Raw genomic sequence first — 25,344 nt, forward strand, 5'->3', positions numbered from 1 at the left:
TAATAATAATAATAATAATGGATACTTTATTGATCCCCATGGGGAAATTACTTGTTTTTCTCTGCATTTGACCCATTCACTCTGTGAAGCAGTGGGCAGCCCACTAAGCAGGCGCCCGGGGAGCAGTGTGTAGGGACGGTACCTTGCTCAGGGGTACCTCAGGGTAGCCGTTAAGTGGATTCGAACCGCCGACCTTCCGATCATGGGGCGACCACTTTACCTACTGAGCTATCCCTGCCCCATAGTACACACTTGTGGAATGTTTTCATGCCTCTGGCAAAGAGAAATGATTACTGAGATGTCATACGTGGAGTAAAATCAAGCTAACACAAGCATACTCAAAGGAAAAATTCTGCCCGATGAAAATATGGTACAGGCATGAAAACAGTGAGAGTGAAATAAAGACCCTGTGTTTCATCTTTTACCGTCCCCATCCTGTAAAATTGGCACAGATTCTGTGTTGGACCTCCAGGAGCCTTGTTTAAAAAGAAAAGAAAAAAGAAGTGCTGCAAAGTAAAGATATCACCACCTCTTCATCATAAAAAAAATACAATTAAAAGCTTTTGAATATCAAGAAGTCACCAAAATCTCCACAGAGGGGAGACAGTCATTGATCCGTCCATCTCAGTGTTTTTCTCCCGTTTCCTGTAATGGCTCAAACTTGTGTGATGAAGCCAGTTCGAAGTTGATGTTGGAAATCTGTAGCAGTCTGAACACTTGAGACTTTAAGGGATTTTAAAAACATGGCTGAGGTCTCTGAGCCGACTTACGGCCTGTGAAACCTGTAGGAAGAAACCAGGAAGAGAAAATGAGCATGTTTGAAGAAATGTTCTTTATTCTGACACAATGAAATTATCTAAAAGGAGACAAAGCAGTCAGAACATCCTCATCTGACCTCCAGCATCAACGAGGCCTTTTCTTCCAGAGCACTGCTGCTCACTGGATATTTTCGCTTTCTCAGACCATTCTGTGTAAACTACAGAGATGATTGTGCAGGAAAATCCCTGAAAATCTGAACTACTCGTAGCAGCCTGTCTGGCACCAACCATTTAAAGTTATTTAAACTACTTCATTCATGAGCCTGGAAGTTCAATCTTCAACGTCCTTTGTCCAACGTATCCACTATCCCTCCTATAAAGATGTCAAAACCATCTCAGCTGCAGAGTAATTTGTCGATATCCTGCTAGGTAATCCTGCTAGGTAGACTAAAATTCAAAGCTAGGTTCTACCCCTAGGTGCAGATAACTAAAAAAGAATTTATATAAATGGCCGAAGGAAGACTCAAGGGATTTGGCTGATCGTACCCCGGGTTCAGATTGTAAGCGACGAGACTCATTCAGGATGTTTGATGGCTATGACAGCTGCAGCGAGGAGTCCACCAGTAGCGCTGGGTCAGATGACAGTGAGGATGAGGTGGCACCTTCCATCCCTGCCAGTCCGCCCATCAAGAACGTTGGACAAGTCTACACCTACCCTGATGGAAAGGCTGGAATGGCTTTTTACTCCAAAACCAAGAGTTTGTACAGTTTCCCCTGTTCTAGGGAGTTATTCTTCAAATTTGTAAGAAGCTAGCATCTTGGCAAGACTCCAGGCCAAACCAGCAACAAAAAAGGCCAACATGGTGAAGGCCCCTGTCAACTTTTTCAAGCATGGCCCCATGGGAAGCCTTGCCTCCAATTTTGTCTCCAAGAAACTCAGCTTGAGCTTTCCCTCTGATATGCTCGCTTCTAATCCTGTCCAGTCTGGCCACTCCCAAAGAAAACCTCAACATATTTAACTCTGACACCTCCAACTCAGCCTCCTGTCTTTTTTGTCAGCGCCACCATCTCCAAACCACACATCATAGCAGATCTCACAGTGTGTAAGAGCACAGCTCCCCCTCTTTTCTGCCATTGCTCTCGAAAACTGAGAGTAGGGGAGACAAAAGAAGAAGCCAAAAAACCCAAATGACGAATTAGAATTTTTCACTGAGCAAATATTTGACAGGATACCCTGAAAGGAAAACCTTCACTTCCAGTCAGCCTATATTTTTAATGGCAACACCAGATTTTAGCACCTGTGACTTCAGCATGATTCTACCAGTATGTTAACACCTCTGCTGGTTTACTTGCAAAGTAGGAGATATTGCATTTGCGTCAAAAAAACAAAAACAAAACAACAACTAGGAAAGTAATTTGAAGATTTCACACTTGGCTGCTCATAATTATGGGCTTTAACAATCTGGAGGCAGCGCAGCATGGTACAGCTACAGCTGACAACGTGAGGCTTTAGCTGATAAAGGCTGAGGCAGCTATAAAAGTGTAATCACACTTCTTAAAACTACTGCTGTCCATAGCAGAACTCCACCATGACCTTTACTTTGGCACCTTCCCCAACACACCTCATTTAACAAAAAAGCAAAACAAAGAGTGCTTTGCAGTTTCGTAAGGCAGCTCATTAGCTGTTCTGTGCAACTTTTCCATACCTGGTCAAATGACGGCTCGACTCATGCACCTCCATCTCTGTGCTTTTAAACTCATTTAGTTCCTTTCTAATGGCAGCCTGAACAAAGAAACACACACTTAGATAAAGCACACTAGTACAGATTACTTGAATCCAGTCTTTGTGAGAAATGAACCTTATCTGTAGCTGTTAGCCGAGTCCACGGCTTGTCTGCTCTCCTGTCGTAGTCCTGAGCCTCGGCGACCTCCACGTAGTCACTGAAGCGGATGAGGATCTTCGCCTCTCTCAGCTCCTCGACTGTGGGTCTCTGGCTGAGCTGAAAGGTGGATGAACAGATGGGTGCTGTCCAATCAGCATTAAGTAACTTGTGCTCCTCAGTACAGTTAACTTTGTCTTTTGTACAGTTTTGTACAATTTTATAAAAAACTTCCCCTTTTTTTAATACCAGACCTTACATTCTTACGAACCAGGAGGGTAAGTGGCAGCCAGGTGCTGCTAATCAGGTGCACCCGATTAATTATCAGTAAGTGTAAGGATGTCTACAAACGCAGAAGTTTTTGTAGTTTGCTGGTCTGGACTTTCAGGTGTGTACAGACAAGGACAAAATGATTAGCCCCAACTTACAGATTTCAATTTTTTGATGTGCTTTACCTTTATAATTCTTAAAACACATAAAATCATTAAAACTGCGGGTTGCTGTCCAATTTACACACAGTATAAAAACTTCAGCCAGAGTTTGAGCTGTAACTTGGGAAAGCATCATGCATCAAACGAAATCAGTTTACATGAGAAAAAAATGTCTATGGTTACTAAGGAGCAGATAGACATACAATGTTATCACAGTGTCAAGAACTGGAGTGAGAAATTTATTGAAATTCAAAGCCACAGAGCACATAGCAAGCCTGGCAGAGGTAGGAAGTGAACGACTTTAAAGACTCTGGAAAGAAAACTAGTGAGAGATCTGCCTGATCCTCAGAACAACTGCCAACAAGTGACCAACTTAGCCAAGTGAGGAACTGTTGATACTTCAGTGCGTCTGGAACTGGGAGTCTAGTCAAGGAATCATGAGGAAAGAAGGATATATGAAGATTTTCAAAGAAAACCTCAAACAGCAGCAAAACTGGATCTGCACCAGTGCTTTGTTTTCCAACACAACAACCCAAAATACATGTCACTCCTGTGAAGATCTACCTCCAGAAGACTGAAATGAAAATTACTGACTGGCCTGCACAAAGCCCTGACTTGAATCTCATTGAAAATCTGTGTGGTGAACTGAAGACCAACAAATCTGGAGGAGCTTGAGAGATTCACCAAATGACCTGGGATTGCTCAGAAGATGTGTGAAACTTGTTGAAAACTACAACTCAGTTCAATTTTATTTATATTCACCAAATCACAACAAATGTTGCCTCAAGGTGCTTTACATTGTCGAGGAAAGACCCTACAATAATACAAAGAAAACAGAAAACCTCAACAATCATGCAGCCCCCTGTAAGCAAGTGCCTTGGCTACAGTGGGAAGGAAAAACTCCCTTTTAAGAGGAAGAAATCTCCAGCAGAAACAGGCTAAGGGAAGGAGTGGCCATCTGCCACAGCAGGTTGTGGTCAGGAGAGGAAGACATGACAAAGATGATTAAATGATTAAACACAGAGTGGTGTACAACCACGTAGTGAGTGAATGACTGTAGGCTGTTTTTAAAAGGATACACAGCTGATTGTTAGCATCAGCTAATAACTTTCAAATTCACCCCCAGCTCAGACGGTGAAATACTTAGATACATTGTAAAAAAACCCAGGAGCTACATCTCAGACTCTACAGGCCTCAATTAGCATGATAATGCTAAAATGTATGTCAGAAGAAAAAGCCTGAACGAGTATGGCTTGTTTGGAAGGATTGCTGGGAGAAAACCTCTCCTCTCTTTAAAAGAACTTGTGGAACAATGGAAGTAGAGATGTTTGGAGAAAAGCAAACACATCATATCAGCACACACCAACAGACCAGAACTTCAGTCCATGGCGGTCACACTAAAACAAACACACAGATTTATGTGCTCGATAATCAGAATGACTGTTGCTGTATGGTGGATCATCAGATATACTCTAATTTGACGTTTACTGTGTCAGGTGTTCTTTATTATTCAGTAACATGTGACTGCGATGGAGACGATCTAAGACACACACAAAAACTACTTCTCAAAGGGGTGCAGTCTGAAGAGCGGTAGGTTAGTCTCCAAGGCAACCATGTTCATATTTCTAGTTGGGGTTATGAACCATCTCAGCACTGATTGATCAAAGACACGCTGTCCACATCTTCTTTGCCTTTACCTTTCTCGACAGATGCCTCTTGATCTCCCTCTTCTCCTCCTGCTCCTCCAGATCATTTCGAGCTGCAGGAAACCGCACAGAAAGCACACACACTCACACACAAATCATTTTTATCTGTAGTTTTTTTTTCTCTTTTTCCTTCATGTTATGCAAAGTGACTTACGTTTCAGAATGTTCCTCTGTTCTAGCTCCTCTGCTGTCGGCCTTTGACTCAACCGTCTGAATAAAGGGAAGGAAAGCATCTATTTTAGGAAAGCTATTTTTATATGATTTTAATGTTTATTCGTGCAAGCTTTCAGATCATGCTTATTGCTCTCGACATATGCAAAAAGAGATTTTACTCTTGTGGACAGAAAAGCTGGCTGTGCACGGGAAGTCTTTTTTTTTTCTTATGAAGCAGTATTTTGTGAATTTATTGAGTAGGTACTGACTCAGAGGCACTGGAATAGCAGGATGACAGATAGTGACTGAGAACAGGAGGATAAGAAGCAGAAAAGTTGCCAAAAACCCTCCAAAAGAAAAAAAAAAAAGAAAAAAAAAAAAAGAGGTGGACAGTGCAGAGGCTCAAAACATCAGCCAGAGGAAGATAAAGATAAAGATAAAGATGATTCCTCCAGAGCCAGCTAACAAAACAATACCAACTAATGTTAAGATGTGGAGTTCATTAAGTAATACAAGCAGTTGCACACTACAAGTTGTCCTAATATTATAAAAACCTATTAAGTGGGACCAAAGAGCACAATGAATATGTAGGGTAATGCCCCCGGCCATATATTACAGCGAGTGGTTATAGAAGATGGATATTTACTGCAGTAATGATGTAGCTAAGTACTGTGTGTGTGCTTTAGATTTTAGATAAATTTTAGTACATTTCATACATTTCTGTATATAAAATGTGGACTTGCCACTATGATATCAAACAATATTAGAGTAGAATTTTGCAACAGCATGGATTGCGATAGAAATATAACCAAGATGAACTATTTTTTGCGACTGAAATTAGCTACACGGGCTGTAAACATGGTTAGTTTTGCTAGCGAGGCAACCTCTGGTCGTGAAGGAAAAATGCTTGTTCCCAACTGGTTGGTGAAGGTTGATGTCAGTCACTGAGAAAATGACTTCTAACACAGACATACAGACCAATCAGTGAGCTCCTGGCCACCACCTGTCGTTAGAGGAAAATGTGTAGTCTCCAGCCGGCTGGTAAAAGCCTCTTTATGATTACTTTGGTCACCAGCATATTGCTGCAGTCATAGTTTGAATGGAAGTGACGGACTTGTCTATAAAGACTGACAAGCTGCTCTTTGAGCCGCAGTGGAGCTGAGAAAACACACACTGGAAATGAAAACTGGTAAAATAGGATTGTTTTCAGCGACAAGCTAAAGCGTTCTAAAAAATTTACAGGGCTCCTCTTGGCAAAGCAAAGTGTTTGGCACAACCTGATTCTGCTAGCTAAAGCTGTTGTACAGGACAGGGTAAAGAACAAGAAGAACTACAGGCAACCCTGGATATTTCCTAGCTACCAAAGTAATCACTCAGTTTTCTCACAGGTTTTTGCAACCGGAAGAAACAGGAAGCACTACTAACGACTCAGGGAATACTCGCATTTCCCAAAAAACGGTGGTTGTGTCATGTGTGATGTGATATGATGGACAACTCTTGAGCAGTGGGCATTTTTATTAGAAACCTCATTAAAAGTTTGGCACTTTAAAATAGGACTAGATGTGACCTCAAGTGGCCATTCATGGAACTGTAGCCTTTAGCATTTCTGCACTGGCTTAAGTTGCCACTTGGTACAGTAAGAATGATTCAAATGTTGTGTGATGATTTTGACAACATTTTGTGTCTGTACACATCTAATGTAGCCTGCACTCACCTTTACAGTCACGACACTATTCTCTTTTTTCCGTTTTATTTCGTTTTACACCCCCTGCTTTAATCTTTCCATCTCTGCTTTGCGTCATCCCTTCTTCTATCATCTGCTCCTTGCAGCAGCCAGGTCGCCTCTATCACAGCTCGCATGGGTTGAAACACTTTGCAGGTGACTCGATGTGCATGTGATGAGCGATGTGGGCGTGTGTACCGCTCCTCCGAGTGGCTCGGTGCCACATCAGCATGTGTGCTCTTAAGTCGGAAGCTCACCTCGTCAGTTTGGTGGCCGTCTGTTGCCGGGATTCGAGCCGCTCCTGGTCTGAATGCAGTGGCAGGATGTTCTTCTCCTCCAGCTCTCTTTTGGATGGACGGTTGCTCAGCTTGATGGCCAGAGAGTCTTTTCGTAAGACCTTCATGGCCAGTGTGCCTTTATTGAACATATTGGCAGAGGAAATCGTATCAAAGTTAAGCAGATTGAGGCTGTCGCAGCCTCCCAGTAAGAGGCACACAGTATAGATCTTCTTCTGCAGTAAATATTTTTGTAATTCTCATTAATGTACACGTCTCTGTCCTCTTTATTGTTTTTCAGGGTTTCAATGTAACCTTGAAGACCATGGTGGGTGTAAGCCAAATTTTAATAAAGACAAAAAGATGCTTACTTGTAAACAGTGTATCATCCTCATCCTCTTCTTCGTCTTCCTCCTCCTCCTCATCTTCCTCCTCGTCTTCCTCTTCCTCCTCTTCCTCATCCTTGTACATGCCCGGCAGGTCCTCGTAGTCTGCCTCGTTAGGGAGGTTCTCTTTGTCATCGTCGCACTCGATCATCACCGTGGGAACGGCGTGCATCATGGAGCTGCAGTTTCAGAATGAAATGGTAAACGTGTCACACAAACATATTCACACATACACGTTCACTGCTGTGTGAAGTGAGGGTTATGGTTATGTCTGAAGGCCTCTACCATTATGGCATAGACAGCCTCAATGACTACAGACCTGTAACCCTCTGTAGTCCTGAAGTACTTAGAGCAGATAGTGTCTCAGCACATCAGAGACTGCTACCCCCTGCTTTGACCCCCACCAGTTTGCTTACAGAGCAAATCCACATAGGATGTCATCACCATCACCCTTCACAGAGCGCTGAGCCATCTGGAGAACAGGAAGAGCTACGCAAAGATGCACTACAGCTCAGCATTCAACACCATAATGACAGACATCTTCATCCCCAAACTGGACCACCTTCAGATCCCCTATTGGAACCTGCACGATGGTTGGGCTCATCTCTGATATAGATGAGACGGCGTACAGGGTGGAGGTAGAAAACCTGTCCACTGGTGCTCAGAAAAGAACCTGAAGCTGAACATCCTTAAAACAAAAGAACTCCTAATGGGCTTCAGGAAGCACAGACCGGTCCACTCCCCTCTTATTATAAAAGGAGAATGGGTGGAATCTGAGAAAGAATAACCTGAGGCTGATGCTGGTCTTCCTCCACTCCTGAGTGGAGGGCGCGCTCTGGATTTTTGGAACGCAGGAGCCACTACTGAGAACAGAAAGGCTGCGCAGAGGTTAATTAACACTGCCCAAAAACATTATTGGCTGCCCTGTCGCTCCCCCATCGTCCGATCCTTCCCTCCTGCCCCTGGAAGATTGGGTGATGGTCTCTTGGGATGGGATCACAGGTGACCCCGTGGACCCTGCTCACCACCTGTTTGACCAGTTGCCCTCTGGTCAGTGCCTCAGGTCAATCAGGTCACACACCTGATTGACCTGAGGCACCTGTTAAAAAACATTCTCCCCCGACACCCCACCCCTGCCCACCCACCTCACCGATCTGAGCCATGGTCTGAGTAACCCTGATCACTCAGTCCACTCACACACCGACTCTAATTCAGACTGTGAATAGACAGACTAAATAGTGATACTTAAACAGACAGTGCAAAGACAAGTCTTTTCTTTGCACTACCTCCAAGCACTTTGCTCTCCAATGTGTGCCTCTCTATTGTTTTGTATGTATTCCTCTAGACCAGGGGTAGGCAACCTTTTTGATGACGAGTGCCATCTAAAGTTTCCTCAGAAGTCAATGTGCCATATAATTGCATTAGCAATAAATTGAATAACGATCTATATTAACAGTTGCTGTGCTGAGCGGAGAGCTCAAATTTCAACATCGCTTGAAAAAACTGACAGCTAGCAACGTCCCTCTCACCAGTAGGCTAAGTGATTTTTAGCCAATTACAAGTTGAATCTGGTAGTCGGGGTTGTTAGCTAAGATGCCGTCATTAAGAAGTGGTACAACTAATGTGTCTATGCGAGCTAATTTGCGATGTGCACCGCTGGCCCGGCCATTTATTTTTTAATGCACCCTCTCAGATTAATTCACTGCGTGTCGTGCCCAGGGCTGGACTGGGACAAAAAAATCGGCCCGGGCATTTTGACTACAGACCGGCCCACCAGGTATTATAAGAAAAGCCATAAAGCCTTTGAATGAAAACAAACGCTGTTGTGACAGTGATGTTCACTGTCTTGTTGGTATGTGTATGATTTCTATACGTTGTACATCAGATAAAAACTTTGGTTGTAAGATTCAGATAATTATTTTTTAAAAGCGAGACATTTTAAATGAGAATAAGAAAGAAAAGTATGTCTTTGTGCCCCCTCTCCCTGTTAATGTCCTACCTGGCCCCCCTGGCAAAACTTTGCTAGACCCGCCCCTGCACAGTTACCAGCTGTCAGCTATGTAGAAAAAGGATCCTGGTGTTATTTGTCTCTCAGAAACAGTTCATAGCTTCCCTTCAACTCATTCATGTCACCTAAAAGGTAAACCTGTTTCTCCATCACCTGTTTAGCTCTGATGATTCAGTAAGGACATCTCCTGGTTTCCCTCTCATCACATAACCAAACCATATCATGACCAGCAGCTTTACAGCTGTGGCTCCAGCAAAAATCAGCTGATACTAGAAATTAATATTAAATACATTCTAACAACAGCTGATCAAGCTTAAACGCGCTGCTGTTTAGCGCGACATCCGCTGGTTTCCTCTTTCTGGCGCAAAGTGGGCGATAAACAAAGGAGAGATGGGACTTGCGTCAGCTGATCATTGATCAGTTTCAGGATTGAATGAGAGAAGAAGAGTCAGCTGATAGCGTAAAGGCGCAGGATAACTCCAGCTTTGTGTCTTTTTCATCCTAGCTGAAGTACGGGACAAACTGTGTTCCTTTTCAGCTCAATACGAAACGCGTAATATTTTCTCTGAATACGGGACGATTCCGTTTTTTACAGGACGGTTGGAAACTCTACTAACTAACCTTATGAATTAAATAAAGTAAAATCATAGCACCGACCCAGCTGTGTAGAAACTCCGTCATGTAAAGAGCTACACCTACTTTGAAGAAAAACAATTTTTCACTGTGGACTACAGGCAACTATGGAAAGACCAGAACTCAATCTAATCTTTTCTGAATGTGAATCCTTAAAATGCCCATTCAGGTGGGAGCAGATCATACACACTATTCTGGAGTCAGACACTCCATCCAAATCCAGAAAGACCCTTGAAAGCCAAACAGATGTTTCAATTTGTTTTTGTAAAACGGATAGCTCTGCCTTACTAAAAAAAACAAAAAACACACCACCTATGGTTGTGTATGTGCTGCGCAGCCATATTCTTCCTAGACAACTGTCAAAAAAATAGGAATATTTCCCTATAAATTACACATTTGTGAATCTTAAAATGGCGTTGTGCTTTCCGTGGATGACTTTTGTGAGTTGGTGTGAAGGATTCCAACTCAGATCGTGATTCTATAGCAAAAGATCATCATAGTCACTGTAGGAGCTCTTAAAACATTCACCTTACACGTCTCAGAGTATCACAACCTAGCCTGGATAAATGGGAGGTCATCTGGCTTCTGGGTCAGTTGGATCTGCTTGGATCCCTGTGATGTAAATTTCTTCATCAGACAGTGAGCGAGGGTCCGTGTGGACATCAGCTTGCCTGTCTGTTTTTACATTACAACACACTACCTGTGTGCCTGGGCAGCGGACTTTAAAGAAGTATATAAGGAATGACAGCTGTCCATGTTCAGAACAGAGTAGCATCCGAGCTTTCAACTTGGTGCCAAGTCAACATACAGAGCTATCTGCTTTGGGAATAAGGGGGCCGACACTCTTCCCTACTTTTTGTGGCACGGGGGTTGGTGCTTAGCAAAGTTGCCCAGGGCTGGATTTAGTACAGAGGGGACTGGTTGATTAATCAATTGGTCTTTCTCAGTTTTGTAAAACTACTATATAATCAAACAATATTTTTTTTAATCATTTTTGTAATTTTTTGTTTAGTCCAAAATATGATTGTCCCAGCTTCTTTATGTTACAGGCTCGTTCTAAACGATCAATTTAATGAGCCTTTTGACTTTTCGCTGATATTTTCTTGACTTTCTGGCCTCTGCGGTGTGATCCTCACCTCTCAAACCTCTGCATGGTGAGGGCCAGGGTTTTGTTCAGCTCCTCTATGATTCGGCTGGGCGGGTGGAGAGGAACAGGCAGGGTCCCGTACTGCAGTGAGTGTGCACCCATTGGAGCATGGCTGGGAGGGGCGGGGCACTTCTGGAAGGCGATAGAAGAGGGCTCCATGCTCCCTGCAGGTACGGAGATCATGAGCTTCTTCGGAGGTAGAGGAGGAGACAACTTAGCCGACATGCATGGCAACTTCACGGGGGCGCCGTCTGCACGAGGAGGTGGACGTGGGAGGATTAGGCACACGCGCACTAATGCGGTTGTGAGCACGCATGGAGACACACTCACCTGTAATGTGATTGGGTAGCCTGTTGAAAGGCTTGGGTGGCAGAGCGGGAGGTTGTTTGTGTAGCGTTGGAGGTCTGCAGAGGGTTGATTCAGCACCATCAGCCTGATATACGATAGACTTCTTTGTGGGCGGAGCCTGACTGGATTTCTGGGTGTGGTCCTGTTGAGCATCACTAGGCATTTGAAACTCCAGGGAGCCTGGGGGAAACAACAAAGGAGTCAGAGACCACTGTGAATCAAATACCTAAAGAGGTTTCAGTGGTTCTGAGGCTGTGCTGCCTACCTACAGCTGCTCCTGCTGCTCCCTCCATCAGCTCACTACCTTCAGACTCCGACAGGCTGGAGCCAAGCACCGAGGAACGACCATTCTCTATCTTCACCTCCTCCCGGATGGTCAGAGATGCACCATCTGCACAGAAAGATGCACATTGGTGTTCAAAAGTAGGTAAAAAATGAAAAAACAGAGCAAAGGATCTCCTTATGTAGCATTTTTTTCAAATTTTGCTTAGAGAAAATATGAATCACGTAACAGTGTAGTTTTCAAAGATAGATAGGGAGAAACACCCAGGTAGAGCAGCTGGATGTGAGGGAATGGTGGTAAGGATCAGACAGGCACACATATTCCTAAGCTCAGTCTTGTCATGATAAAGCTGACTGGTGTGCTGTAAGTAAACTTGTCACTGGATTTACTGACACTTAAAAAATGAGTTACAACTGTGCACAAGCTTGCGTGAGTCTTTGGTGGGCTGCAGCACTTAAACAGCACCACCCCACTGATGACAGAACAATGTGAGAGACTCAAACCAATCAAAGTGCAAGAGAAAAGGCATGAATCACAACTGAGAAGCTGCAACCGGAAAAATCTTACTTTACATTTGAATTTGAATCTAAAATCAAAATCAGGCCGCAAACAAAGAGAACAACTAATACTACAACACTGGCCACTTTCTTTCTCACCTTCGCTGTGTGGAGCCTCACCTTTCTCATAGACCTCCTTTAGGAGTCCCTTCTTGATGAGCTCCTCTCTGCTCTGGCGAGTGGACATCTTCCTCTCCAACACTGAGGGAGCACAGAGGAGGAGACGTCAGAAACGACTAGAACAGGAAGAAAGCTGCTGCGCTGGATGCTAACAGAGTTATCAGGATCGAGGAACGAGTCAGCTGCAGCAGCTGTTTCTTTGGACTTGCTGCTGCTTCCAGCACTGCTGCTGTGTGCCAAGGAAATATCATGTGACTGACCCTCTGAGCTGTGCGCACAAACATAACACTACCAGTTCACTGATCCTCTGACAGAGATGCCTACTCGCCTCCTCACTCCTAAACATTTCCCGTAAATAACACTTTTTCATTTTCTAGCATATCCAGCATGAGCTGTGAAAACGTATCTTTTCCAATGCCATTTTGATTGGTAGGGTTTGAGACAATATCAGTAAAGTGTTAGGGTGGGGGAGTTAATAAAAGCAATATTACAATACTACAAGTCTTTTTTTTTTTTTTTTTAAACCCTGACATACACTATATCTAATGAAGTCATTTAATGGCGTTTGTAATGCGTTTTTCTGTGTTGCTTTCTAACAGCTCAGTTTGGTAAACTGATATCTACACATCACCCACACACATAGTAATGCAGGATTATTGTCTAACTGATGCATTTTGTCTTATATAGCCTTTATGGAGCAAAAGTCTTGAACTACCCCGTGGAAAAGAGAAGCAACAATTTATTAAAACGCGCACAAACACACATGAAAATACAGTATTTAAGGCAAAAACTGAGTTTGTAAAATTGTAACGACCTTGAATGTCAGTATTTGGTAAAACCACCTTTATTCTTCAACAAGAGCTGAACTCTCTTAGGGCAGCTTTCTAGTGACTTCTCTTCTAGGAGTAACCCGTGAAGCTCTTTTCTGAGTGGTTTCTGTCATATTTCAGGCTGTATATCACAAAATCACTGGGTTTTCATTAGAAGTTAGCGAGCGTGGTCTCTGCCTATTCAGCTAACCATGAAAACCCCCCCAAAACAATTCTAATGGTCGTCAAACCACATCTTTATTTATGTATACACTGAGGTGTCAACACTCATTGTTAAGGGTACAGAGGCGCTGGTCTAATGTTGTCTTTATGGGAAAAAGCCTCGAGAAGTCTTCAAAAATAGTTCTTCAGGCTTTTTAAAGGACATTCAAAGCTCTTCTTTGGATGTTGCCCCCCCTTCTGTTCCGTTTCTGTTCCCACGTTGTTTGAGTCCAGGCTGTGGGGAGGCCAATCCATGACTGACAGTTCCATACAGGTATGCTTTTACTAGATTGGCAGTGTGTTTGGGTTCGCTGTCATGCTGAAAATGAAGCTGTTGTAAAACAAATGCTCTCCATTCCAATGTTTCTTTGAGAATCACCTTGTTGATGCAATAATACTATTTTATGTCTGTCAAACTTTGTGTGATCTTTGATATGTTTCATAGATTCAGCTAAAGAAAGTGGAGAAAAAGTGCCCAGGGATACAATGTAAAACTGGTTCCGTATATGTTGCCCCAGTGTCAATGTATTGTAGTCATAACTGTCTGTGTTTCCTACAGTAAACCCTATTCAACCCCACAGCTATATTTTTACTTGAAGCACGAAAATCTGGATAATCCAATGCACCTTGACTGCATGACAGCAGGGTGCAGCAAAAGCACACGGTACACGCAACGTGTAGCACCTGTGCACACGTACACATGCTATAAAACGTATACTGTTCATTATCTGGGTGCAGAGAAGGCAGGAAGGTTTTCAGCAGGGTAAAAAAAAAAGTGTAACTGCTATGACAGCTGGGGGAACAGCTTGGCTGCAGGAAGCCTCTCTTCACCCCTCTGCTGCGTGTTTGCGTCGCTCAGTGAGAGCAGGATGTAAAATGATTCAGCCAGCTGAGAAACAACAACAACAGCGGCTATTTCGGCATCCAAATCCAACACTTTCCTTCGCTTCACAGCTTAGTACTCGCTGAATATTGTAGCCCCGAGCCAGACATATGAAACTACTTTCAAATTTGCTCACTGCTTTGAATGAAGTGTTAATTCACTGTTAAAGAGACAACACGTCGGCTGGCGAACTCCATTTGAAGCTCACTTGTTGCTACGGCCAACATTAATGATCAATTCTTCCACAGCTGCTGTGTTGGCATCTCTGAACAGCAGTGGAATTAACAGCTTTCAGCAACAGCATTTAAAAAAAGTCAAGTATAAGTTCATTGTGTAAGAACACGAATACACTGATGTCTGGAATAGCAGTTTGGCTGATCCCAATGTTTATTGCATTTATGCATTTCATCACACCACCTGAGAAAAAGCACAAATTCAGTCATTCTGATTTATGAGGCTGGATCCCAAATATACAAGGGCACCAAAACTGAAAGAATACAAATCAGTTACTATGTTTCCGCTGTGCTGACTATTCTTTATCTGTAGAAAAGTCTTTATGATGAAGACGGAGCCTGTAACAGCTCACGAATTTGACTAAACAAGTGGGAGGTGACGTTTACCTTCTTGCTTCCAGCTGTTAGCAGAAGTCTTTCTTCTGAGTTTATTACATACCTGCAGAATCAGAAAGCAGCAGGATCCTCTATTGAGTGGATACACATGTGAGAGAGCAGCCTCATTAATGACTGACAGCGATGCCACTAATGAGGATCTAACAGCAAATGGAGTTTTGCACTTTTCTTGACATGGATGGGCTGTCACACAGGTCAGCCCATCCACGTCACAGGTCAAAGCTATAAGTTTGAACATCCTAGGTGACTTCCTTCGTGAGTTATCACATTCACAAGATTTTCAATAAACTTGACCTCTGACTTGAGGTCAAGGTCACTGAACTTCAAACTCCAGAGTTTTAGTGGATGCACCTATGGTATCAATTTGAAAATTAATTATTCTTCACTTGGATTTTAGAGCTAAATAAAGATGCTGCATTCATGGTCTAATGGAAATGTCCAGGATTCCAATCCAGCTACAAACCTTTGCATTCGCATTATGTATACTTCCAAAATTGAATTCAGTGGACAAATGAAGGTTGATATTACTTGTTCCTGCTTAATATCTACATACAGCCATTCTTTGCTTATATGACGTATCAGACTATAATGACTGGACTCATGAAATCTCCCTGTGCATAGCCAGACACAACCATGCACAGTAGACTTTTGATGCTGACATTTTAAAGGACAGCGTCTCTCAAGGCTGTTGCTAGGTGTCAGAGATGGGAGTGAGGCAGAGAGGACAGAAAGGCGCAGAGCTGGCTGCCGACCTGCAGATGTGCTGTTTACAGAGTTTTGGTTCTCACCTGCAGACGTCTGCTTAAACTTCTCACTCTTCTTCTTCCTCCACTTCCAGGGTTTGAACAGACGACCCAGGGTGGCGAATTTGCTCCGCCGCCGGATGGGGGGCGTGTGCGTACCCGGTACCAGCGAATCAGAGCGCATCGCTGCCAACCTCTCCACTTCCTCAGCTGAAAAGACAACATTAACAAGCAGATAAACAAAATGCATAAAAACATTGTTTTTGTGGTTTTGACTCACTTAATTTTGCGCTTTTTATTCCAACGCTTAGCACAACAACGTATTTGTTCGGATATTTGGCGTTATGACGACTGACAGTTGGCATCTGGGTGACTGATATAGTCTGAGTTCTTTTTTAGGAAGAGTGTAGCACAAATTTGAAAACCTGATGCCTTTTCTCAGATAAACATCGCCATAAAAGGAAGACCTTCGGGTAATGACCCAAAAATTGTTTTTTCAAGAAATCATTCTGGATAATGATCTGATTAATGACCATTTTATTAAAGCCTCAGCCAGGTGGGCACAAAGTAAATGAGCTATTATTCTATAGCTTATTAACTGATAATGGGACCCTTTTAACCCACAGTTAAGTAGAACAGATGATCGCTGCTCTCTGCTTCAAATGTCAGAGGACATTTTCTGCCAGGGGGGTTTTGCATAATCAAGTCAGGTAAAGCTTATTTGGATCGCTTTCAATCACAGCTAATGTGTCAGGTGGCCACAGCAGCAGAAACCTTATGTAAGAAGGAGGAGAGAAAAACTTGGACAGAGAGGAGTTAGCCAGCTACAACACAGACCAAAGGGGGGGGGGGGGGGTTCAGTGGTGAAAATCTGATAGAATTATAACCTCTTCAACTGTGAGCCTTCCCTTTCCCATGTTTTCCATTAACCCTCTTCCTCTGAGCTACAATTCCCCCCACCCCACAGGGACTTTCCTCAAAGTAATCATGCTGGAGGCCACTCTATACAGCATGCTCCGATTTTCCATTTGAAATTACACCTTTCCCATTACACACACACACACACACACACACACACACACACACACACACACACACACACACACACACAACATCCTCTACAAAACAAGGGCAGAGCCAGCAGCAATAAAGGGGGGGAAGGAAGGCAACATTTCAGCAGGCAGCAGAGGATGTAAACCTGCACACACACGACAGAAGCATGCAGTGCAAACAGATACTTGTCAGACAGATGAATGGAAAGATGGAAATGAATCCAAACACATGGAATGTTTCGAATTTGGGTGAAGTAAACTTAATTCAACTGGGAATGTTGTACAAGTAATTGAGGAATGACAGGGAAAATCTGGCAGTAAAACATAGGAATGTTTTGCAAAATCATGTGCGGCTCAGAGTCAAAGATGCTTGTTTTCCACATCAAAAGCAGACAGATGTGGAGGTTCTGGACGCCTCCTAGGTGAGGTGTTTCAGGCATGGCCAAATGGAGGCAGACTGAGGAGAGATTACATCTGTCAGCTGGCCTGGGAAAGCCTGACTGCTCCCCAGAATGAGGTGGCTAAGGAGAGAGATGTTTGGACATGTGTGTTTAGATTGCTGTCCCTGTGATGTGGACCCCGATAAGCAGGAGACAATGGATGATGGATGGATAAAAGACTGTTGTATATTATCACTGCCTTCAGTTCTATTACAAAAATACAGTACGACTTGACCATCAGTCTACCTTTAAGTCAAAATCTTTGAAGCTGTGTTTTTGCCAGTGATTTCTCCTCTATTTGAAACATTATCAGCAGTTGATGGACAAACCAGCCATGTGTAAACTGATAGGCAGCTGCAGACGGGAGGCGATGACATCCTTCGGGAGGCCTTGTTGGAAGAGAGATGTCAGTTCAAATCTGCACCAACACTGTACCTGCCATTGAGAGTTCCTTCAACAACATCCAGTCAGCCCCCCCTCATCCTCCCCTCCCTAACCCCTCAGTAGACACTCTGAGTCTGTGTAGCATCCCTGTGTGAACGTCAGAGCTCACGGAAACCTCCCTTGCACAAAGGCTCTCTCAATGAAGCGTCTCCAGCACCTAAAGCAGTAAAATTAGTGTTTCCAGGACAACAGTGACATCATTCGACTGCAAAAAACCCCCAAAACTATGCAGATTTTGAGGTGATGACATACTGTGTTTGTCTCATCTTTTGTCTCCTTACACAAAAGGTGTCTTCTCCCTCCTGGTGTAGTCCAACCCCCCCTCGCCACAAGCAGTGGAGCGAGAGCAGCAGTGAGTCAGAGGGCTCAGACTCACACTGCAGGGAGACATTCTTTCAGTCTGACCTGGGGTCTGTTATCTCACTGATGCCTCAAAACACTGACTCACTGAACAACAAGCTCGAAAACAACTTGGTTCAGCCAAAACAACGATGCTGGAAGGCCTGTGTTACGACTGAATTTCTTAGCTGATTCATAGTTTTAGTTTTTGTTTCTCTCTCTTTTTTTTTTTTAAATGGCCTTGCTACTGGGCATCAAGCAAAATAAGACTCGCCACCCCCCCAAACTGCAGTTCCTCTGATGGCCACTTGAGGCTGTCTCCAAAAGAGTGTCAGTCCCACAGACCATATAAAAGATGTGAGTAGCTGTTGTGATGCCATCCACTGGTTTCTTGACAGTGGATGGCATTAACATTTTCACCATCACTAACTTAGCCAATGAGCAAATGTTTTTGAAACTAACGGCTTGTTAATCACAAGGCATGAAATTCACTGACCAGCAGTAGCCACTGTCATCTTTTTATACAGTCTATGCTGGCACCAGCTGTTGCATCAATTGACTTGACTTGTGTTGATTTGTGGAGGAAAAACAAGAACGCCAACAGTCTGAAACATCTTCAAGTAAACAATAAATGAAGAGGAAATGTTACTGTCACTGCAAACCAGTTTCTTCATTACTGAGTTTACTGAAAAATGACGTTTTTGATCATCTGTTGAAGATCCTCTGTCAAGAAAACTCCAAACGAGTTCTGGTTATCTCTTCTCAAACAAATCGTGCCAGTAAAACCAGGTTTTGAAAGGGCTGCTCACTAAATCCCCGGTGGCTGATTAAGCAATTTAAATCAAGTGGCTGAGTTTTATTAAAGAACAAAGCCTCCACTGATCCACACGCTAAGGTTTTCAAATAAAACCACAAGCTGATTAAATGAACAGATTCTATGATTAGCTATTGATCTCTGTTATTTAAGCCAGAGCAACTATTGACGTTGTGTGTGTTTGAGATGAACTGCTGCAGTGATGGCTCCATAAATTGATTTCTGTATTGACAGAAAATTCATCAGCATCAGTGCAGATAATAATCCACCGACAGTCTGAACTTGAAGTGATAGTTATAGCAGTTAATAAGGGAAAAGACTAAACCATACGATGATGTTTGGTTTGTGGAATCCAGTAAGACAAAACCAGAAAATTTCCCAGCTCTCTATATTAACTGAAACTATAGCGATCCGTGCGTGGAATGCCCTGAACTTCTGCTTTCACGATGCAAACAGGGAAGCAAAACAAAAACTGGACTTGAAATCATGCGCTTACAGTGAAGCTCCAGCCACACCACAGCCCCGTGACAGCGAAGAAGACTCAGCAGAGGCTTTCAAACAGCATCAGCTATTGTTAACCTCACTGTAAAGTAAAACAGATTCAATACAGGGATCTGATCTGAGCGCTGACCCCGACCCCCACCAGCAGGCAGGGAGCGATGAGCACAATCATTTAAAAAGCAGGAGTACTCCTCCTCCTGCTCTCAAAGCAACCTGAAGCGTCTCACCGTCCAGCGGCTCGGCTCCTCGGCAGTTGCTGCAGATGTGTTTGATCTCCTTGCAGTGGATCATGAACGGCGTGTTGTTGTTGTTGTTCGCGGCGGGCTCATGATGATGCTGAAGCTGATGCTTCTCGGAGCTGTTACGGGACTTCATCCTGGTCAGGCAGAAAGCTCTCCTTCTCTTCCTCAGCTCCCCCTCTTCGGACGCCGGGGTTGAGGATGTGCCGTGGGTCTTAGGTCCGGACCACGAGCACATCACGTCTCCTCCACAGCCCGCCATGTTTGAGCTGGACTGCAGGAATAGACCCTCTCGCCCTCTGCTCCGCTAGAGGGGATTTCAAACGGTTTGCTGCTCTGTCCACCCCCTGCAAGTCAACCAACATACGACGCTGTTTCCCCTCAGTTCCTACAAAATAAAAGCCCACAAGCTGTGCTCTTCTTTTTCAGATCTGCAACCAAGCTGGTACCTTCACAACCATGTCACCAGGTTACACGCGTCCCCGGCCACAAATCTTTCGGTGAACCCCAGCCAGCTAGTTTCTACGATCCCCCCCCCCCCCCCCTCTCATCAGACACATAAAGGAATGTGTACACAGGATGAAGAGTACTGACTGTATCCTACTGAAAAAAGTAACCCTCACAACACACCTTCACTCGCTTCTTCTGCTGGGAGCTGCAGCAGGTCGTCCTCTAGGGAGGGCAGCTTTTGGCACCTTCAAAGTCTTGTGATATGAATCCACTGTGATAGTGAGCTGCTGCTACTATGTTTTACCTCCCACTTAGCTTGAACATCTGAACGTCTCAAAAACTAACTGCAGTGTTTTCATCCTAAATTTGTTGAATAAAAAAATGCCAATTTTCTGGCAAAGTACTGGAAGTACTCAGCCCATGCCTACTGGATAATCCGGCCCAGGCCACTTCTTACACTTTATTTAAACAGCTGTAGCATCTAAACTTGTACTTGTTTTTGCCACAAGTTTGGGTCTTGTGGAATCTTATATTAGTCCATGTTTTATCCTTTGAATCGCCTCTTGCATTTGCCATTAAATTGGGAAGGGAGACACAACAGTGTCAGAATGAGGCTCTCTGTGTTGTTGTACTTGTTTTTGCCACAAGTTTGGGTCTTGTCTATTGTCAGGCTAACAGAGAAAAAAAAACTCCATTATGCCCTGACCATGCACTCCACCTGTATCATTTCCTACTCTTCCTAGGATAATCTCTCTCTAATCTTAACCAAACTGGAGCTTTCATGCAAAATATTACAGAAATCCCTGTTTACAACACGTACACTACAAAAAGCAATAAATCACTGAATGCAATTCATGGTCTCTGCAGAAAAATTGAATAGTGACATCAAATAGGCGTTACTGTAAGTTGTCATCTTTATGTGGAATATGTATTTGGTGACAACAAAAATATTGCTCCACTTCAACCTAGACAGACCAAGAAAAATAATCAGCCAAATCGCCCCCTTTACCTATTAACTAAAAAAAACAAACAAACAAACAAACAAAAAAGAGTGTTAAGTAGAAGGTGAGGTGGAGGTGAGCTGCAACGGAGCTTGCAAGTTAAAGCTGGTTAAATAGCACTCCCTATATGGTATTTGTCAAATGGACGAGTAGAAGATTTGGAAGAGGAAAAAACGCATATCTACAGGCTGAAATGTTTGTGGCTCCACTGACTGATACTCAGTGTTCCATTTACTGTACCCACCAATGAACCATTATATGAAAATTCAAAATACAAGATGATTGTTAAAGCACATGATTAGCTTGTGTGGACAAAAAAAGAAACAGCATTGACAGCATGCTTGCAAATGTCCATTGCTGGCTTACATAGCGTAATATGTATTAGTTTACTACTGATAAAAGAAGCCAGACTTTTAGCAAATAGGATTAAAGATCCAGGTAAAAATAACTTAATACATTCTGAGAAACCTAATGCAAAATACATCTAAAGCTGCTTTTTTGTTGCAGCTAATGAATTTCAAACAAAACTGATTGGTGGTGGAAAAATGACAAGGTACTCTGCATTTAAAAAAAACCCACAATGTAGGCTTAGATGTGCTTTATTAACAAGAAAGCCTATAATCCTCTAGGCATCGTTAGTCTGGATATCATTCGTTTTTCATTATTTTATTTTGAAGGTCCACTTCCTTTCTGGGTTCCACCTATTTTTCCAGCCTTAGCTTTAACTAGCTCCAGCCCCCATCTCCGCAGCCAATCACAGTCTGCACGCGGATCAATGACGCGCATTCGAGTCGCCGCTTTAGCCAATGAGGTTGAAGCACGGACATTAACGATGTAGTATTTTAAACCAAAGAAGGAAAACCTGGAAAACCAAGGGAATGACTTTTTACATTCAGAAGCAAAGCCACGTAGTCTGCCTGAGTGTGACACGAACAGCTGTCCCTTTTATGTGTTTGAATATACGCTTACTGGCCACTTTATTAGACACACTTTGCCAGGACCTTTGCCTCCTTTTCAGCTACAGGCTGTAGGGTGGCTGTAGCTCAGGTGGCAGAGCAGGTCAGCCACTAATCAGAAGGTCGGTGGTTCGATCCCAGGCTGCCTCCTGGCTGCATGCCAAATATCCTTGGGCAAGATACTAACCCCATGTTTGCCTACTGGTGGTGGTCAGAGGGCCCGGTGGCGCCAGTGTCCGGCAGCCTCGCCTCTGTCAGTGCGCCCCAGGGCAACTGTGGCTACAATGTAGCTTGCCATCGCCTGTGTGTGAATGACTGAATGTAGTGTGAAGCGCTTTGGGGTCCTTAGGGACTAGAAAAGCGCTATACAAATGCAGGCCATTTACCATTTTCCATTCAGAACGGCCTCTAAGACAAAGACTAAAGTGCTGGAAACATTCATCTGAGATTTCTGTTCATGTTGACATGACAGCATCATACAGTTGCTGCAGATTTGTCAGCTGTTATGCATGTAAGCCACCTTGCGCTTCATCACCTCCCAAAGATATTGGATTGAGCGTCTAGTGCCTGTGGAGGCCACTGGAGTACAGTGAACTTATTGTTATTTGTCATGTTAAGATCAATCAATCAATCAATCAATCAATCTTTATTGATTTAAACCAGTTTCAAATGATCTGAGCTTTGTCACATGGCATGTTATCCTGCTGGAAGGAGCCATTAGAAGATCAGTGAGCTGTGGTCATAAAGTGATGGAGATGGTTACTCAGGTCTGAATATTGCAACATAAATCAAAACTCATCAGACCAGGCAACATTTTTCCAACCTGCTACATTCAAATTTTGGTGAACAAGTGCAAACTGTAGCCTCAAAATCGAATATATAGATATAATATAGTGCTATATTATCCCAATAGATCATTTCACCATACCAGTGCAGGGTACATACCAGTTCTACCATTCCCACCATCACCTGATTATTGCATGTCTGATCATTGGGGTTCCCTCTCTAATGTTGTAAGGTTGTTACTTTACAATATAACGGTCCTTTAGTCAGTGTTAATTTGTAAATAACACTGAATTTGAAGTGGTATGAAACAAAAATAAATCCACAGTTTTACTGGAAGCGACTAACTCTTCCAGGTTGCAGATTGAAATCTTGAAATGTTCTTGAGGTTCACAGCTGCATAGCTGTGTGTGAGTGTGTGTGTGGGTGGGTGGCTGATCAGTAAAAACAACAAGAAAAAATGACACACATAACAGATCCAAGATTTAAAAGATGAAAACAAAAGTTAAATTTGGAAAGCCTTTTAAAAATAAGCATGAAGAGAGAAATTTGCATATTCTCTGTGGAGGCCAAGCAAGGGTCACAGCCTGTAGCTGCGACTCTCTGCCAGCAGGTGGCGCTCATTTACAACAAATAGGTAAAATACATTAATCCATCTTTCTGAAACAGTGACAGACTGAGCTGCAGGGTGCTGGCTGGTTAGGAGGAGTCACTGTCTAATCATCTGCTATCAACCTCATATTGCAACAGTCATCTGTGATGCACAGGAATACACTAGTAGGCCTTGGATGTGCGTTTGTGTTTGACTGACTAGACCTGTATTTATACAGTCAATCATTTCAGGCTATTTATTGTGTGAATTGTGTGCGGATGCTTACGTATTTATGTAACACTAAGATTAACAAAGCATATGCTCCATTTTCCTTGCTGCAAACGATGAGTCATGGAGGATTTCAAAATCAAAGTACAAGGCTGTGTATTACAAGATGAAAGGCGCACTGTTAATTGAACAAGCCTTGCATCTGGAGTGATCCCGCCTCCTTCAGTATCAGACCTACAGCTCTCACACTTAGCTGAGAGTAAAAACAAGGGCGTAAAATAAAAGAAATGTCCTTTAAGAAGACTTAGAGCAATGAAGTGGTCGGATGAAGTGGATGAGGCTCAATTTAGCAGGGATACAAGTGAGGACCACCATGACTCCTTAAGTGTCACACAGGTGTCTCCACAAGCTTATTCTGATGACTTGCCTGATTTAATACCTCTCTTCGGGTGCTGCTGCTTCCTCCAGTGAGGAGGAGATGGGATATAAGAGCAGCGGTGGGTGAGGACGATCAATAAATCTATGCCCCCAACTAACTTACACATACGCTAAGACTAAATATGGCTGGAAGGCGAGGTGGGTTCACTGTGCACTGGCAGAGCTCAGACTGTAGGTATGATTCACATTACTGGTTTATACTTGCACATTTAATGTATTCAGATATAATGTATCAGCAGTGGGACTACTCATTATGCATTGAGTCATATTATCATTTATAGTGCCCTCAAAAAGAAAAGAAAAAACATAAAAAGTGTTGCTCTATGCAGTAGTCTAAGCAGCAACATTAGTTTCCCTTATAAATGACATGCTTTTGGCAGAGTGTGTCATCTCTACAAACCATTTATTGTCACATTTGCAGATGTTGTAGTAGTGGTTCTATTATGCTTGTATTTATTTTCTTTTTTACTGTCATGTATACACTCTACAACAAACTCCAGATTGATAAACTGCTATATGAGTCCAAGCATACAATACACGGAGCTTAAACTTAGCTTAGCAGTTCCACTTTGAAGGTCTACTTGTTGGCAGGAGACGAATGATTAAGTGCATAGATTAAAAACCAAAATGTGGGACTTCTTTTCTGAAACGTTTCCACTGTAAACAACAACATGAAGGCGAGTTACTGTGGAACAACACTCTTGTGGAGCACTTTAACCTGTACATAACTTCCTATTTTAATCACCAGGCCTGTGGTGCTTTTTCACATTCTTTATTCCGTATTTAGTGGTGATTCGGACACAATTCTCCTGCAGATACAACTTTTGGTTATGTATGGGTGACACATGTTGAATGCGAATGCGAATTGAGAATGTAACACGATGAAATGACCACAATCTATATGAAAAAATACAGATGTTAATGATCACTGTAAAGTTTGTTTGAGATTGTCCTGTCCGCTAAAGAGGAGATAGGGTACATACAGACACATAAATACATACTCTACGATCATTACTGTATGATGTTAAGGCTAGTTATGCACTACTATGAAGTTGCAGGCCTTAAAATAGACACATTTGTAAAAAAAATAATTTAATAAAAAATAACTGTCACAGCAAAGCAACAGAAACTTAATGTGTTTTATCTTCTAAGTTTCACGATCGAAGTTTTTTAAAATTGGGATGCTTCCAAAACTCACACTTGTGATATTTACGAGCACTCAAGTGCCTAGAAATGTCATCTAGTCCCATTGAATACAACAGTAATGTTAGTGTGGACATTTATCAAACACACACTCAGGAGCTAAAAGGAAGAACACAACAAGAAGGAGGAAGAATCTCCAAAAAGTTGATTCTGTTCATCTGGACGTAGCG

The 25,344-nt window shown here is 43.0% G+C and overlaps 1 protein-coding gene across 2 annotated transcripts; it reads right to left on the minus strand.

Moving 5' to 3' along the window:
* Positions 1–15: 15 nt before the first annotated feature.
* Positions 16–19,850, minus strand: phactr1 (phosphatase and actin regulator 1). 2 transcript variants are annotated; one of them, XM_085386838.1, is made up of 13 exons: positions 19,512–19,850; positions 15,740–15,904; positions 12,409–12,489; positions 11,714–11,839; positions 11,431–11,628; positions 11,090–11,264; positions 7,298–7,491; positions 6,909–7,065; positions 4,930–4,985; positions 4,767–4,828; positions 2,618–2,758; positions 2,465–2,541; positions 16–782 (listed from the first exon to the last, which is right to left on the minus strand). In XM_085386838.1, the coding sequence occupies exons 1-13, from the start codon at positions 19,783–19,785 to the stop codon at positions 767–769; spliced, it is 1,722 nt and encodes a 573-aa protein (XP_085242964.1). In that variant the 5' UTR covers positions 19,786–19,850; the 3' UTR covers positions 16–766. The 2 variants fall into 2 exon arrangements, with proteins under 2 accessions (XP_085242964.1, XP_085242962.1); XM_085386836.1 differs by having other exon boundaries at positions 11,090–11,351; positions 19,512–19,848.
* Positions 19,851–25,344: the final 5,494 nt, after the last annotated feature.

Source organism: Rhamphochromis longiceps, linkage group LG17 (assembly GCF_057381845.1).
Source record: "Rhamphochromis longiceps isolate RC_006_pf linkage group LG17, R_longiceps_female_GT1.1, whole genome shotgun sequence".
NCBI classification, from domain to species: Eukaryota; Metazoa; Chordata; class Actinopteri; order Cichliformes; family Cichlidae; genus Rhamphochromis; species Rhamphochromis longiceps.

What these genes read in the sequence shown, in the direction of transcription:
- phactr1 (XM_085386836.1), bottom strand. Translation starts at nt 19,785, where the DNA reads ATGGCGGGCTGTGGAGGAGACGTGATGTGCTCGTGGTCCGGACCTAAG. An exon ending in GGATGATACACTGTTTACAA is followed by an intron (nt 7,066 to 7,297) that starts GTAAGCATCTTT and finishes TGTTCAATAAAG; the next exon opens with GCACACTGGCCATGAAGGTC. An exon ending in GGCTAACAGCTACAGATAAG is followed by an intron (nt 2,542 to 2,617) that starts GTTCATTTCTCA and finishes TTCTTTGTTCAG; the next exon opens with GCTGCCATTAGAAAGGAACT.